This window comes from Phascolarctos cinereus, unplaced genomic scaffold (assembly GCF_003287225.1).
Source record: "Phascolarctos cinereus isolate Bilbo 61053 unplaced genomic scaffold, phaCin_HiC Scaffold_1;HRSCAF=81, whole genome shotgun sequence".
NCBI classification, from domain to species: Eukaryota; Metazoa; Chordata; class Mammalia; order Diprotodontia; family Phascolarctidae; genus Phascolarctos; species Phascolarctos cinereus.
The window spans coordinates 143,118,113-143,136,275 of record NW_027555514.1 but is presented as its reverse complement, the minus strand read 5'-3'; the positions used below and the strand labels follow the sequence as shown (position 1 = coordinate 143,136,275).

At 41.0% G+C, this 18,163-nt stretch overlaps 1 protein-coding gene across 1 annotated transcript in view; it reads right to left on the bottom strand.

Annotated features, from left to right (window-relative positions):
* The window catches only part of PUS7 (pseudouridine synthase 7), a 51,811-nt gene extending 39,016 nt beyond the window's left edge, over positions 1-12,795 (bottom strand). Inside the window, 4 exon segments of the mRNA XM_020984554.2 lie at positions 2,750-2,851; positions 2,994-3,078; positions 5,055-5,493; positions 12,713-12,795. Coding sequence (XP_020840213.1) covers positions 2,750-2,851; positions 2,994-3,078; positions 5,055-5,461 — 594 coding nt within the window. The 5' untranslated portion in view covers positions 5,462-5,493; positions 12,713-12,795.
* Positions 12,796-18,163: the final 5,368 nt, after the last annotated feature.

The window sequence follows — 18,163 nt, the reverse complement described above, 5'->3', positions numbered from 1 at the left end:
GGCTTTGATGCCAGCTCTTTATCTACTGATGCCTCTTGGTTAAAAATTGCTAAGAACTGGGGATAGGGTTAACATCTTTATTCTGTCCATACCTCCTTTTCAGAGTTGACAGCTTGTCTGAGCAAGTCAGACTAAAAATAGTTCTTTTCAAGCACAGTCTCTTCTAGAGCATAGTCTTTCTTTTAATTTGCTACTGATTTTGACCTTCACTCTAACCATTTAAGACTATACACAGACTGTACTCTTCTCTGGGATACAAAGATAAAATCAATTTCATTTTTTGTGTTCACCATGTCCATTAGCTTCTGACTCTCTCCTTGAAGGAAACATACATGTCACAAAGGCATGGATGAGGCACCTTCTAAATTACCTACAGGCCTTTAGTGTAATTTCTTGATCCTAAACCTTCTCAGAGAATTTTCACTCTTTTACCTTGTCCCCTATCTGCACACTGAAGTCACCAGGTACAAAGGTATATATTGACTGAGTTTACAGAACCTCATTAAATCCTTCACAAAACTTCTCCATTTTCATTTCTGCAATGCCTGTCGGCATGGAAGTTATCATTTTCATGACAGTGCGCTTGGTAATACATGTCATGAGCTCTCTGAGATGAGATTACTAATGGTCCCATGAACACTCTCTAACTGCCTTGGTGTTCACGACGATATAAACTCCGCCAACTCCTTTATTTGCCCCTGTGTGAGGCATCCTATAAGGTGTCCCCTCCTCCTCTATTTAATGGCAGCCTCTTTAAATCTTGTTTTATTTTTAGCAAGAATGTCAATGTGGTTATGGTTCAGTATTTCCAGTAATGGAAGTGTGGAGCACAAGAGAAGAGTCAAAACACCTGGGCTCAGGGACCAGCACTCCTACTTATTAGCTGTGTAATCCTAGGCAAAACAAGTCACCTCTCTGGGACTGAGACTAGGTTATCTATCTCAATATTCTCTGATTCCGTATCCATTCACTAGTCACTGAATATAGATTGCATACTAACTTTACCAACAAGTAAATGAATGCTTGTAGATAATCTGAGAATATCAGGACTCCATGTTTGCAGTCATTTAGAAATAAAGGGAGGGAGGAAAACAGGGAAGAGGGAGGGGCCACACACTAGAGAGATCTAGTGAACTTTTGTTTGTTTGTAAGTCTCTGTGGCTCACAACACACTGGCCAACTGAATGGTGAGACACCTTTCTCAGACAACAAACAAAGCTTGTCCTTGAGCCCAGACTTGAGGCCTTTCCAGTTTGGCAGAAACTGCTAGACTTCTTTTTCTTTTTTTTCTTCTGATAGCACATCCTTTCAGATCTCAAGATTACCTCCATATCATGAAATGACACTAGATTAGTAATTTTTCTGGTTGAGGAAGAAGGGAGAGGAGCCAGAAGATGGAATACTGCAAAGTGCTAGATAAATGTGACTTATTATCACTACTGATGATAATAGTAATAATAATGACAGTCACTAATACATGAACCAAATGCAGGTCGGAGCAATATTCTAAAGCAGGATCCTGCACAAGTTAAGCGAGCATTTCCTTAAAAGATGCTGAAATGGCCCTTGAGGTTAGAGTGGCTCTGAAGACTAATGGCTTACACGGTTGATATCACTTCCTGGTCACCTAAGTACAAACAACCAGGAGGAGCTCCAGCCTCTCTCAGATCACAGAGGGTTACCATGAGCAACCCAGAGGCAGGAGAGCTCAGTGCAGCTGAATCAACTTGCAATGTCCTTAATGAATATCCTTCCCCAGCTATGAGATAAATCTCCTTTTCTTAACTGTTAAATCACCTATGAGCATCTCATTTCATTCCAATATTTAACCTAGGCTAATAGGGGACTGGCCTGCATCTGTCCTAGCCTGGAATATCTAATGGTTAAATTCCAACCACCTGGAGGGATAGAATAGGATAAAGAACATTTTGTTGCTGTGCAATTGTGTCTGACCCTTTTGTGACCCCATTCAGGGTTTTCTTGGCAGTGATACTGGAGTGGTTTACCACTTCCTTCTCCAGCTCATTTTACAGATAAGGAAATTGAGGCAAACAGGGTTAAGTGACTTGCCCAGGGTCACACAGCTAGGAAGCGTCTGAGGCCAGATTTGAACTCGGGAAGATGAATCTTCCTAACTTCCGGGCTGGCACTCTATTCATTGCACCACCTAGCAGCCCCAAAGAACATTTAAGAAATGTAAAAGGAAGTAAGTCCAAAGGGTCAAAGATTTTTGTTTTGTTTTCAAATCAGGGAACGTCCTTGAAATTTCAAGGTGAATATAAAGTAATTTTAACTCTCATATAAACATTTGAAAATAGCTAACATTTATATAGCACTTTAAGGTTTGCACATCACTTAACAAATATCATCTCATTTTATCTTCACAATGACCTTGGCAGATAGGTGCTATAGTTATCCCCATTTTACAGATGAGGTAGCTGGACAGAAAGAGGTTACATAACTTTCCCAGCTAGTGTGTGAGGCCACATTTGAACTCAGGTTTTCCTGACTTCCGGGCCAAAGCTCTATCCATTGTACCACTGAAGGCCAAACCACATTCATAAAGAAGAACCACCAGAAATTCCAATGATGTTTCATTTTAAAGTGGTTATACTGATGATGTACAAATAACATGATTAATGTTAGCCATATTAAGGTCTGCCTTCAATGGGGCTTTAATCACATTCTACTCCAAAAAGATAACGCGAAAACACTGGCAAAGTTTTTCACATTTTTTTCTGTTATTTACCTCAAGGGCTACACTAGTTTCTTTATTCTTGAAAAGCTGAAGTTCTTCTAAACGCTGCTTATTTTCTTCTGTCAAAACTGTAAATATATTGTCAGAAGGATCCTTTAAAATGACCAAGAGAAAAAAGCAAAGAAGAGAAATTAAAAAAAAAAACACCAGCACTTATTCACAAACAGAATTCCAAGCATGAAAATAACATGATCTTACTAGAACCAGTAACTTTGTTAAAGAATTCTACAGCTACCTCATCATCCACGGGCACAGAGAAGTCATCCAAATGGCTCACACGGCCATCTTTCCCTATTTCATGAACAATGAAGTCAGAGTATCTAATAAAAAGAAAATAGAAAAAGAAAGCATTCAATTTTTCATTAAATTTCAAGATCATACTTGTAAGCAGTTAAGAATGTCAATAAAAGCCTTGAACAGGTTAAAACTGTTCCTTTTTTCCCCACCCTCACTATTAAGCTACATGGAATCATTACTATGGTGGTGTTCTGTTTTTTTTTTTTTAATGAATGCTGACTTGTATACAGTATGAGCCTAGCACTATACTTAATAGAGAGGTTTTGTGTAATCCTGCAGAGAAGTACAAAAACAACAGTTTATAATTTTTTTTCCTGGCCTATGCAAGTAACAATTATCATTAAATAACAGGTGAAACACAGTAAAACTGTATTAATTTAGGTCACTTTAAATCGAAATAATTTCAACAAGAAGCAGTATAACTTAGAGGGTAATGGCTACAGGCCCAGTCTTAGAGCTGGGAAGACCCAAGCTCATTTGCGTCTTTGCCTCTGGGATTCCGGGCAAGAACAGCAAGAACCTTTCAACGCCATAGGCAACAGTCTCAAGTTATAAAGTTACATATTCATTCTGAGCTGAATTCATGAAGGGAATTTCACACCAAGAATTCCCTAGAGCAACGAAATAAAAGATCCCAATCAGAAAAGGAAAAAAAAATTCTCAGAGGCTGAAATTTGCCTTAGTATTCTCTATGAAAACATGGGCAAGAGGAGCTAAAGAAATTCAGTTATAAAATTCCAGAAGAAAACTTTAACCTATTTAATAAAATAAATTGTTTTGGAAATTATCAGCAGCATTATTTGCATATTAATTACAAATTAGGTAGTTTGGAACTGGACTTCTACTTGACAGCACAACCTAGAGCATGTAAATGAAGCCACCAATCAATCAATCAAAAGCCTTATTAAGTATTCACCACGTGCCAAGAACCATGCTAAGAGCTGGACATACAAAGAAGGAACTCAAGGAGCTTACACACTATCATGGATATACAGGTATATATACAAACACAAGAGGATATATCAGCTGAGGGCACAAGCAGCTGGGAGAGTGGGGTTTGAGTGGGGATGAGGAGGAGGAGGTACTTGAGCTAAATCTTGAAGGAACTAGGGATTCTAAGAGGCGGAAGTGAGGTAATTTGTTCTGGGCATGACAGCCAGCACAAAGGCCTGGAGATGGTCTACCACTGGAATTGTAGAGTGCCACATATAAGGAACAGTAAGAAATACCATTTTAATGGGACCACAGGGTATATGAAGGGGGATAATGCATAAGAATGGAAAGATAGTTTGGGTCCAGGCTGGTGGAAGTTTAAATGTGCCAGAGGAGTTTATAATTAATCCTAGCAATAACAAAGAGCCAATGGAATTTACTGAGGAAGGAGAGCCTAAATGAGGGTGGTGGTTACATGGGTGCAGAGATGGGGGCACGTGAGACAGAGCTGTAGAGGCAGAAATGTCAAGATTTGGCCAAGCACAGATATGTGGGTTAAGGGAAAGGGAACAACCAAAGATGGCCCTGAGATTGCAGACCCAGGTGAGTGAAAAGGTAATCGTGTCCTTGATAGACGTAAGGAAGTTAGAAAGATGGGGTAGACTTGGTGGAAGAGATAATAGGTTTTGTTTTGGACATTTTGAGATCGAGATGCCTCCAGGGCATCCAGATCAAAATGTCCAACAGACTATAGTTGGTGATATGGGGCTGGAACTCAGGAGATAAATTAGGGCGGGATATATAGAAATGAGAGTTATCTGTATACAGATCCTAATTAAATCCAACTCACAAAATACCATTTCCCTAAGTAATATTCTGCAGTACAGACTGGGCTACTTCTGTCTTTCCCTCCTCCTTAACAAGGTCAAACATTTCAAACTAAAGACTATCACATTAAATGGAAATGGAGTGCATAAATTTACTGGCTATGCTTTCAGAACCTCAGAGATGAATTTCAGTTCGGCCCACAGCCTCACCAAATCAACTATATACAAAATGAAGATACCTCTCCTTTAAGATTCCCGAGAAGCCTTGATGAGAACTCACAAACTTTGTGATGCCAACATCAACCTCGGTGAGTCCATGCTTCATCATATCAGCAAAGCTCTCTCCATCCTCCTCCTCCTCCTCCTCCTCCTCTTCCTCTTCCAAAAGTCCATCTTCCTCTTCCTCTTCTTCTTCAATCTGGGCCTCAATGTTGTTTCTACCATATCTGGCAGTGGTGGTTTCTGACTGTCTGGTTACAGTCTCATTGCTCAGGGCACAACCATCACCCAAAGTCTCTTGATCTTTAGCCAAACAGCATTCTGAGACCTTTTGTCTTTTAGCTTCATCAGCTTGAACCAGGTCATCATTTTCGTCAATGGAAAGAGAACGTTTCATAGATACTCCAGTCACTTCCACTGTCTCCATTTTTAAGGTCCCAAGACAGCATCTAAGATAATCTTTGTAGAAGGGGAAAAAAGAGAGTAAAGAAAGAACATAAATATTTTAAGAAGAATGCTTCAATTCTATTCAACAAGCATGTCTTAAGCACCTACTACGTGCCAGGCATCATGATAGGTGCTTCAGCTACAATAACAACAAAGTAGTCCCTGTCCTCAAGAAGTTCATATTCTATACAGGGAAAATGCACATGGAAAACTAAATACAAAATTTGGAGAAAGGTGGCACTTGAGCTGAATTCTGAATAAAGCTAGGTTATTCTCTCATGTGAGAAGTAAGGAAGATGTTTATCCCAGACACAGGGGAAAGTCTGTGCAAAGGTACATTGACGGGAGATGGAATATTGTGTGTGGAAAATACCCAGCAGACTAGTTTATGAAAAAGTAATTCTCAATAGGCCTGGAAAGGTAGGCTCCTGCCAGGCAGGAAAGGACTTTAAATAGTTTGTAATCTGTCCTAGGAGCAACAGAGACCCGCTGAAGTTTACTAAGCAGGAGACCGACTGCCAGATCTGTGCTTTAGGAGTCACTTGGGCAGCTGTTGGAAGATGGACTGGGGTGGAGAGAGTCTAAAGGCAGGGAGAGCCCTTAGGGGGCTATTTCACTGGCCTATGTGAATGGACAGAAAGGGACGTATGCTAGAGATGTGCCCTCAGCTGAGGCCATAGTTGGTTCTGCTCAACTGTCTTTCTCTTCCTTTCTTTTTTGTTCTTGGTAAAAGGGTACGTATAGCTTTTCTGGAAAGGAGAGGGTTTGGTTTTTTTTTTAAAGTATCGTTTTCATCTATTCAAAGAGATAGTTCAGGGGCAGTTAGGTGGCCTGGTGGATAGAGAGCTCTGACCTTAGAGTCAGGAAGACCTGAGTTCAAAACTGGCTTCAAACACATGACACTTACTAGCTGTGTGACCCTGGGAAAGTCACTTAATCCTAACTGCCTCACCAAAAAGCAAAAAAAACCCCCAAAAAACCCAAAGAGATAGTTCACTTAGCACATACTTTGATTAGTATTAGTGTCTGAATGACTGTAGCCAAATAAACTGTACAATTTGCTTATGCTCCACACACTGGGAAGCTAAGAATGTGTTCCTTTATAAAACTCTTCATTTCCTACCAGCTGCTCTGCTTGGAAACATCATGCCAAGTACAGGGTAGCCTCTAGTGGCCTTCCCTCATTCACTCAATTTTCAGCTTCCTTTAGGGTACGATATTCCCCTCCTAGATTTTAAGCTCCTTGAGGGCAAGGACTATCTTTTTCTTATTTGTATCCCTAGCACTCAGCATAGTGCTTGGCCCACAGTAGGTGCTCAATAAATGACTAAGGAAAGAGCACTTTAGAGTCAAGGACCTGAGATCAAATCCTGCTTCTGACTCTTACTGCCTGGGTTACCTAGGGGAACTGATTTCCCTCTCTGGACTCAAACCATCTGTAAAAAGAATGGGCTGGACTAGATAGCTTCTAAGACTCTTTGTAGTTCTAAATTTATGCTCACTGATACATCCTCCCCACAGGGATCACAAGTAGGTTTTTAAGTGGCCCTAGCCAGTCTACTGCTTGTTCACTGAAAACAATACTAAAATAAACCACTGGTATCTATTTCTTAACATTATACTCAGATCTCCACAACATGTTCCTCCTCCTCCTCCTCTGTCTTGTCACATTGTAGAGGTGACTTCAAGTTCTTGAAGGTGACCCGTAAGTGGAGCATAAACTCTTTCAGGCTGAGGAAAGGTTTCAAAGTATAGTTCGGAAAAGAGACTCTGTTTTTCAAGGTCAACCCTAGGTCCAGTGAGACTTATCATCAGTTAGTTAACCACTTGTCAAATTTCTTTGGCCATGGAAACCCAAACCCAAACAAAATACAAAATGGCCCACAGTGGCTGAGTGGCAAACAAGGAGGGAAAGGATACTAAGAATCACTTCATTTTCACATCCTCTATAAACATTAACTTAGCTTCTTGTTCTCTAAATGTGAGATATTTGTTCAGTAACCAACTTTGCAACACTACATCTCTCTTGATGTTATAATAAAAAAAAGACTAAAGAAAGTTGGAGGGATGTTTCACAAAGCTTTCCTTGAACAGGCCAATGAAAGTGTTGGTTTTATCATGTATTCCAAGGCAGTAAGAAACATTTCATGAGACGTGGTCACTTCAAATTGCAATGTTCCTGGTAAACGTTTGCAAAAAAGATCACCACGAAGAAAATTGTAGCTCGTGTGCCAATTATCTGTTGCTGAGAATGAGGAAGCAGAGAGATTCCACAAAGAACTCAATGAGACCTTCTAAATTAAATCAATATATACTTTAATATTTGGTCAGTTTGATGCAAAGGTGGGCATGATAGGTGAAAAAAAGATGCTGAAAGCACAGTTCAGTAGTAAGGAACAAAATAAGCTGAAGACTTCTAGACCCACATCTGAGGGTCAGCTTGCTGGGGAAAGAGCTGGCCTTGGAGTCAGGAAAGCTACAGTCTCACCTCTGAAACATACTGGCTGTGTGACCCTGAGCAAGTAACTTAACTTCTCAGTGCCCCAAGGATCCTGCAAAGAGGCGTCAAGGTAGGGTATGAACTAGGGTCTCAGAGATTTCAAGTCCAATCCACTGCTTTCTAAGTCTAAGAGGCAAAGCAAGCAGAGAGCAGGTAGAGGAAGCTGCCTTCTTGGGAATAAAATCACAGGTCTGGTCTTTAAAAAGCCCCTTAACCTAGGATCATAGAATCATAGCTTTAGAGTGGAAAGGAACCTTAGAAACCATCTCATGACAAGCTGTGGTATACGAATGTGATGAAATACTATTGTGCTATAAGAAATGACAAGCAGGAAATCCTGGAAAGACTTACATGAACTGATGCTGAGTGAAGTGAGCAGAACCAGAACAACACAGTACACAGTAACAGCAGCACTGTGCGATGACCAACTTTGATGGACTTAGCTCTTCTCAGTAATACAATAATCTAAGACAATTCCAAAAGATAAAATGCTATCCAGACCCAAAGAAAGAACTATGGAGCCTGAATGCAGATCCAAGCATACTATTTTCCCTTTTTTTTCTTTCTCGTGGTTTTTCCCTGTTGTTCTGATTCTTCTCTCACAACATGACTAATGTGGAAATATGTTTAATATGACTGTGTATGTGCAGCCTATATCAGATTACTTGCCGTTTTGGGGAAGGGAGCGGGAGGGAGGGAGAAAAAAATTTGGAACTCAAAATCTTATAAAAGTGAGTGTTGAAAACTATCTTTGTATGTAATTGGAAAAATAAAATACTATTAAGTGGGAGGGAGGGGAAGAAATCATCTCATGCAACTCCCTCATTTCATAGCAGAAGAAGAGGCCCAAAGACATTACTTGACTAAGGTCACACAAGTAGGAAGCACTGGAGTGAGACCTGAACCCATGCCCTCTGAGACATATATAAGCATGAATATTTTCTTCAAGAAGAGTCAAGAGGCACTGATACATGGTTAAGTACCAAAGAACACTATAAAAAAGTGAAAATTATACTTAATATTAAAAAAAAACGACTCTTCACTGATGTCAGTCATTTCCAAATCATCTTGTATTCAGCCAGACCACCAACTTGTTAGAACAAAGGTCAGAATCAGGATCAAAACAGAACAAAAATGAGACAATATGCATGCAGTCGAGGCAACTTCAGCTAGACTTCATGAATAATGCACAAAAGAACAATGACAAAAATGATGACCATTTTCTAAGGAAATTTACTTCTACAAATTGATTGCCACAATATGGCGACCAAAAGAGCCTAGAAACTGCTTTAGTCAGCAGAGATATGATCTCCTTGCCAGGTGAAGAGAGACGGCAGACAATAGTTACAATGGTTTTTAGAATATAAACTCCCTTGTAAGAGTTTACAGAGGACAGAGGGTAGGGGTTATTTCACATTTATCTTTATATTCCTAGCATTTAGCCTGGTACACAGTAGGGAATTAATAATCCTTGCTGACTGATTGACAGGATAGCGCAAGATTATGAGTGCTACTGCCTTTCAAAACATCTAAAAGCAGTGGAGGAAAAAAACAAGTTTATAGAAAGCTTGGCATGAGACCCATCTGAGTAAGGGCATTTAAATGGCATTTAAGGATGAAACTGGAAGGAAGACAACAAACAGATGAAAAAAGGGCATAGATTCTATTCTAACAACCTCTCTCCATCACTGACAACTACATTATGATTTTTGGGACAGCCCACACACAGAAGAGAGCTGTACTGGCTGTGACAATCATAAGGACACTGAGAAATTATAGGATCACAGATTCAGAACTAGAAGCATCCTTAGGTGTCAGCTTGTCCAACCACCTCATTTACAGATATGATTTTATCAGTGAACTGACTTTTAAGAAGCATTACCATCTATTTTGCAACCTAAGGATCATGGGACTCGTCTATCAGATTTTCAGGTAAAATCTTCCATGTATGTTCCTTCCCCCACTAGAATGGAAGCTCCCTGAGGGCAGCAACTATGTTATTTTCTATTTGTGTCTCCACAGCTCAGAAGAGAGCTTTGCACATAGTAAGCTTAAGAAATTCTTTATTTGGTGCAGCTAAGTGGCACAGTGGATAGAGCACCGGCCCTGAAGTCAGGAGCACCTCAGTTCAAACCAAACACTTGATACTTACTAGCTGTGTGACCCTGGGCAAGTCACTTAACCCCAATTATATAAAAAAAATATTTATTCATTCATTCACATGATGATGAGGATGATGAAGAAGAAAGAGGAACAGAGAGGTTAAGAAATTTGACCGTGGTCACAAGGGTGAACTAGGGCAATAACTCAGGTTCTCTGACTCCAAATCCAGAACTTGCCAGTCATTCTGAGCTATGCCTTCCACTGGAGAGAGTGAGGCTGATGACTTTGCACAGCTCTTCCTCACTTAAATCCAATTTACTTGTAAGTCAAGACATCACCCTCCTGATGTCATTGGTTGTCTGGTGATACTACATCACTCTCAGTAATTAAACATCACATTCTCCCAAGAACTAAAGCTGCAGATTGCCCAAAGGACTTAAGGGAGACACATGGTGTTTATGAATACACTATAACATATTACCAACAAAGAAGTGTGTAGGGAGAAGCAAAAAGAAACAAGATGCATATTACATATGTATACAAATACATATATTCGTATATACGGGAGACTGGAAAGGACAAATGCGCTACCTAGAGAGTGAGAATGAGTAATAAACAAGTGAAAAGCCCATGTGCTCTTTACTGCTATCCATGTAAATGTGAAGAGATCCAGGGGAAGGTCACCCAAAAATTATAGGGGATTTACAGAAGGATACGAACAAGAAGATGGACAGCCCAAGGATGAGTAGCAATCTGCACGAGCGAGGAATACCCACAGCTCCATTCAGGTATATCCTCCATTACTCCAGAAGATATACGATTGGTCATGAAGCAAAAGTAGGGGTAACGTGAACACACTCCAAGTGTCACCTGGGTACTCAGAGTATGGTATATTGGGTGATCACCCTATGGAAGATATGGAAGGAAAAGTCATACAAGATGAGAAGGCATATATGATCTGTTAGAGGCAGCTCAGCAGAGACATAGGTCTGATTCCCAGATCCATTCCTATACGCTTCAGGTCTGAGTCCAAGTAGAAGACAAAACCGTACAATTCTATTACCAACACTGCTACACAGAGGTAGAAAGTAAATTAGACTATCTATATCTATTATTTTCTTTCTTTCTTTTTAAATAGAGAACTGGGAAAGAGGAAATAATTCGTGTTGACTAAAAAAGTTAATTTCTTTAAAAAAAAGTAAATCACACACAGTTCACAGAATCACAGAATCTTAAGAGTTGGAAGGAACTTTAGAAAGCATCTTGTCCAACTCCCATCTGGAATATGTATCCTAATCTATAGAATTATTGACAAGAAGCCAGTCAGCCTTCTCTAATCACCTTTTTTTGTTGCTTTTCAACCCTATCAGACTCTTCCTGACCCTATTAGGGGTTTTCCTGGCAAAGACACTGGAGTAGTTGGTCATTTCTTTCTCCAGCTCATTTTACACAGGAGGCAATTGAGGCAAATAGAGTTAAGTGACTCTCCCTCCGTCACACAGCTAGTAAGTGTCTGAAGCTGGATTTGAATTTAGGAAAATGAGTCTATTTATCTCTCCAGTGCTCTATCCACTTCAACACCTAGCTGCCCTTAATCACCTTTAGTGAACAAGAATTCACTGCTATCAAACCTTTAGTCTAGAGGGACAGCCCATTCATTACACTTTTACATTGCTTTTAACAGTTAAAAAGTTTTCTTATTTTGAGCATTTTACCTGACACTGGAAGAAAAAGGAAAGTTTGGAAACTGCAACCGTCTGTAGCATTCTTAGGGAAATATAGTCCTAAAAATCCTGATTACTGACTGCCTAAGGCTTAAATGTAAACATTCAGGAGTGGGTGCACCAGGCAACAAATTCAAATGACCGCTCAAATCCTTTTCAAAGTAGAGATACCAAGACACTTTGGGAAACAGTAATAATAGCATTTATATAGAGCCAATCACTTAACAAATACCTCATTTTATCCGAACTCCAGGAGACGGCTGATATTGTCACCTCCATTTTACAAATAAGGAAAAGCAGACCGGTTAAGTAACTTGTCCAGGGCCACAAGGCTAGTAAGAGTCAGAGGTCACATTTGAACTAGGGCCTTCCTGATTCCTGGTCCAGCGTGCATTCGCTGGATCGAACCAGGGATTCCCACTAGAGGGCCATATGCCGTTTTCATATCTGATCAATGCTTTTTCCTACCGGTTCAAAAACCCATCAACGATCCATCACCCCCTCCCCATAGAAGGAGCAACAGTGTTCCCCCATCACAATTCCTTCCTCATCCATACACTATTTCAGCAAATAATAATAAAAAAATTGTGCCTGGAAACGTCAGCAATCTCCTGCTAAGCACGTGGAAGAGGGAAAGAGTGGAAAAGGAAAGGGACAAGCTGTCAAGCAGGAGAGAAGAAAGGTGCAGGGGAGGTGGGGAGGCATGCATTATGCCAAGCCCAGAGAAGTGGGGAGAATGCGGACCCCAAGGCCAGGATGGAAGCGGAGAGGAGGAGGCGGGGAGACGAAGCCGCGGGACGCTGAGGCCGACTCGGGCCACGCTCCCTCGGGCGGAGCAGCTAATGGAGGCAGACAGGCCGAGGGCTCTGGGTTAGAGCCGGGGGCGCGCGTAGTTCCTACTCACCAGCGTGCGCAGGGCAGGGGCTTGGGCCCGAGGGAGGGCTCGCGGACAGAGGCCCGGCGCCGTGGGCGGCCGCAGCCCTTCCTGGAACCCCGGGGAGGCGGAGGAAGCGCGGCCGAAGGCCGGGAGGGGGCGGCGAAGCCGGACCGCAGGAGCCCGCTGCCCAGACCGCTGAACATCCCCCAGCGCCCGCGCCGCCGGTGCCAATGGACACGCAGCCCGCCGCCGGAGCTCGCACACGTGCGGCGGCGCGAGCGACGCGCCCAGGAGGCGGACCCAGCGCCAGGCTCGGCCCCGCCAGGGTCCTCCCCGCCGGGGGCGGCCGGAGCCGGGCGTCCCCGCCACGTTTCCGCGCGCCCCGGCTTCAACGGCCCTGGGGGCTTCGGGCCCCGAGCGCTCGTGCCGACAGCCCGGACTCCCAGAGGCGGCCCCGGCTGCCGGGCTTGCGGGGCCCATCCCGGGGCTCTGCCCGCCCGCAGCCCGGACCGCCCGAGACCTTGGACTTGTGTGAGCGTGGCTGGAATCCTCCCCTCCCCCACAGACCTAACCAAAGCCGAGAACATCTGCAGAATGCTTGCAAGCAAACCTCAGCACCGTATTAATACTAGCTCTTCTTTATTACTATCCTAACTGTTTTATCACTTTCGGCTTTACTGATGCATTTGCATTATGTACTTTTAAAGAGACTCACACTTCACGGGAGGTCTCCGGTAACGAAGTCAAAGCAGTTCATTACCACTAATCATACAATGACCTCATTACTGGGTAATGGGCGTTTATGCTGAGATAAGTGGCGGGGGGGCAGCCTGACTCAGCGGGAGTCCGAGTGGAATGGAAAAAAGTCGGATAATTTCTGAGGGGCTGCTGCGAGTCTTGCAGTAGACTCGTCGAGGGTGCCACTGGCTGGTCTTGGGTTTGTAGGGGAGACTCGGGTTCAAATCCAGCTTTGGGCTCCAGCTGCATAATCCTGGCGGGGCTAGTGGTTTAAGCTCTATGGGCCTCCAGAGAAGCTCCCCAGGATTTATTCACCTACTTGGGTGAATTTACGAAGTGTATTGCTACTGAATTATGTGCCATTAGTCTTACTTCTTCCCCACCACGCTGGAATTGGGAACTTATTCAATAATAAAAAATATTTACTGTAATGGGGATTTTGTTTAAATGGGATGGGGAGGCAGATAAGAATGTGTGGATCTGAAAAGAAAAATGTTTTAATCTAAAATTTAAAATTTTTTGAAAAAAATACTTCTTTTATCACTTATATTGAAGATATAATTCCTTCAAAAATTGTAGGGACAAGAAGTAGATTCTTCCACATTTCCATCCTTCTTAACAGAGAAGATAGCCATACTAAGTAAGGTTTTTGTGAGAAGCATGTCTGAGGCAAGCCTGGACTGAGGCAAGCTCAGCACTGGACAGTGTGGAGAGAGCCATTTTTAAAAATACAGATTCCCCTAATAATCCCGTGTTTTTCAGACATTTCCTCAAAGCCACTGGTGGTCAGATTTTAAATTTAATTCTGCAAACTGAGTATTGACTGACTGAAAAATATGTGCATGGCACTGTTTGGCCCAGGTCTAATTATTCTACTCATTTCAAAACTAATCTAGGATTTATGACCCTTAACTTTCTGGTCTGTTGCATTACTTGCAGGGGTTTTTCAGTTGATTAATACCTAAATTATTCACACTTGAAAGAGGACAGGACAACTAATTAAAATTAAAAGTAGTTTTTTGTTTCTAATACTACAGGAAGAGAATATCACAGCTCCAATTTTCTTAAGATTAAAACATATGGGGATCATCACACTTCCTAGGGCTATTGTTGATTCATAATTAATATCACAATGAGATAGATTGTAGTATGTTTGGAGCTAAAAGGACCTGAATTCAAGTTCTGGCTATATGTCTCTTTCTTTTTTTTAAAATTTAGTTTTAGTTTTCAACATTCACTTACATAAGCTTTTGAGTTTTAAATTTTCTCCCCTTCTTTCTCCACCTCCCTGATATAGGCTCTACATATACATTCCTATTAAACATATTTTCACATTAATTATGTTGTAAAGAAAAATTAAAACCAATAGGAGGAACCACAAGAAATAAGAAACAAAATGAAACCGAAGAAAAAGAAAGAGCAAATACTATGCTTCGATCTGCATTCAGACTCCATCGTTCTTTCTCTGGATGTGGATAGCATTTTCCATCACGAGACTTTTGGAGATGTCTTAGATACTTGCATTGCTCAGAAGAGCTTAGTCTATCAAAGTTAGTCATCGAACAATTTACTATTACTGTGTACAACATTCTCTTGGTTCTGCTCACTTCACTCAGCATCAGACCATACAAGTCTTTCCAGGTTTTTCTGCAGTCACTGCTCATCATTTCTTATAGCACAATAGTATTCTGTTACATTCATATACCACAATTTGTTCACCTGTGTGACCTCAGACAAGTCATTATTTAACCTTCCTGGCCTCAGTTTTCTCATCTGAAATAAGGGGGCTACCTCTCAGGTCCTTTAAAATTCTAAATCTGTAAAAACTGGGTGGGGGGAGTGGGGAGAGAAGCAACTGCAAAATATAGTCAGGGTGGCAGTTCAGTAGTAACTCCAGATACCAATGTTAATTTGCCCTGAAAAGCACATCTTTCCCTAACACAACAATCAACTATTTGTTTTTTAGAGAGGCTCACATGTATTTCTTCCCAATGGTCAAGATTATGAAAGGAGAAAAATAAGATCTGTATAGGCGTGATAGACTGGAAGAGCAGGTAGGGGCAGACTGACTAGAAGATACAAATTCTGTTTTGGAGGAATGAGGAAGAGGAGAAGGAGAGGAGCATAGGCTCAAACTGTCATCCCTGTGGACTATTGATAACCCTCATCTCTTCCTTCAAGCATCTTCATCAAGCCATCTGACAACCTCCTCCATTCATCATCTTATTTTATTTTTTTTCTTTACTCCCAGAGTACTAGAAATGTACTCTGGTACATCATGCATCACACTCTGTCATTTCACGGATTTAGCTTTAATCCAAGGGAAGACTTGATAACCTAGTTCATGACTTACTGCTGGTAACTGGAAATTTCATTCTGGCCAAAGGAAGAATGAAGAGAGAAGCTAGACAGGCAGGTACTCCTTGGGGAATACTTTCTACAAAAGCAGTATATTGTTTATACTTTTACTGTTGGATAAAATGGCAGCTGGAAGATAATAGAGCTAGAGACAAGGTCACCTAGTCTAATTCCCCAGTTTTACACATCAGGAAACTGAGGCCCAGGGATATTGTCCAAGGTTACACAAATAGTAATTATTAGAGATTGATCTTCTCTTGTATTACTTCTGGAGATTTAATTCAATGATTCAGCATGGTTTTGGGGTCCTAAAATGTTGTCACTGACACGTACCACAAGACACATGCATGGCATATATTCTTGCATTAGAACACTGATTAAAAAAATATGTGAAAAGTTCATTCACACTGAAGCAATGTAGTAATTAGTTTGATTTAAAGTGTGGAGCAAATGGTGCAAAATACTTATGCATAATGATGCACATGTGAACCAGGAAACCAATTTTCTATTCATGTTTTAAATTTTCCTGGATGTTATTAAAATGTGTTCTTCATGGCTCCTCTGACTTCATCCCCATGGGTAGATGCCTTTCATCTATGAAGATTTCAACCCCCTCTAGACCTTAGTAGTTTCATGAGTCTATAATTAATCTTCCCCTGGTGATTCCCTCTAAAGTCCTCTAATGCAACAGACTCAGTGTATCCCTGGAGTTTATTAAACTCCAAATAATTTATAATGTTACTGGTTTACATCCTTCAATGTAGAAGAAAAGGAGTATATTTTCATGCCTCTTCACTTTATTTTTTTTAAGTATCATACTACCAAAAGTATAGTTGTTGTTAGGTATCAATGACTGAGATCTGAATAAATGATATAGATGAAGATGATTGGGGGAAGGAGGGAATTAAGTCAAGATATTAAATGCACATTTTAGAAAATAAATAAAAGCCAGCACCTGAATAAACTCCTGCTCATTCATCCCCTGCCTTGTGTTCACTTATTTTTTTTTCAATAAAGCAGTTAAAAGTAAGATCCTAAGTAAAAAGCCATAAAAAACCCAACTTTTCCTAGCCTTTATTTGATAACAGGGGCTCCAAATTCTAATAACCTCAGATGATGTTTCCATCATTGCACAGGAGCTGAACTCTTCTGTGACTTCTATTCCTTGTTAATCTTGAGCCATCTCCCTTGCTGAAGAGTGTCTAAGAGAATCACTGTAGGCAAAATTAGAAAGCAGAAAATTCGGGAATGATGGCATAAGAAGTTGTGTTTGCCTTAGGACCCTCAAAGTGTCAGACATACTTTCCTTCAGAGAAGTGTGGGAGGGGCTGCGAATACTTCAGTTGTCATAATTAAGGATTGAAGGAGGTGGAGGTGGAGTCATGGAGCTATAGATTATTAAAGTTGGACCTTGGAATTCAACCTCTTCATTGGATGAATAAGGAAACTGAGGCACAGAGCCATCTGGGGAAGTCTGGTTCAGTGGAAAGATCATTAGATTTAAGAATCAGAGGACCTGGGTTCAAATTCTGGCTTTGTCAGTCATGACTGTGTGACCCTGGGCAAGTCTCTTGACCTCTCTAGGCCTCAGTTACCTTGTCTGTAAAATGAGTTTGCACCTCTTCCAGCTCTAAATCTGTGATATTAATGCATTGCTTAGAAGTGATATGAGTTTGTGTTGGGTTATTCACTCTCTGTAGTGACTATAGCAGCCCACATTTTGGGCACCCACGACCCCAATAAGGGCCAGGAAACTTGCCTCCTTTGAGCATAGTTAAAAAGCATGGGGAAAAAAATGGACCTGTTATCCCAATGCCATGCCCTTGGAGTGGGGAGGTTTAGTTGCGTATTTTTTGCCATCAGTGCAAAATTTGGAAGGTAGTACTACTGGCATTTTTCCTTTTTTTTTTTAAATCATATTTCAACTTCACAAAACTCTAATGGTGTGATTGTATTCTTGGATACTGTTGTATATAACTACAAAATAAAAGGCAGAGGATTTTAGCTGCATAAAGCAGTAATCTTTGCTACTAGAGTTTTTCTCAACCATTACCTGCAAGATTTGTGATCCATCGTTAATAATAATAGTTAACCTTTTCTATAGCACCTTAAAATTTGCAAAGTGCTTTCCATATGTTATCTCACTGGATCCTCACCACAACCCTATGAAGTAGGAGCTATTATTATCTCCATTTTACAGGTGAGGAAACTGAGGATAAGAGAGTAAAATGATTTGCCCAGCAAGGTTTAAATGCAGGTCAGCTTGACTCTAGATCCAGCGCTCTCTATCCACTGTCATTTCTATTTGACTTCATATAATATGCAGGACTATGATTAGTAAATATAAATGTTATATGTATATAAAGGTTATTATGATTGTTG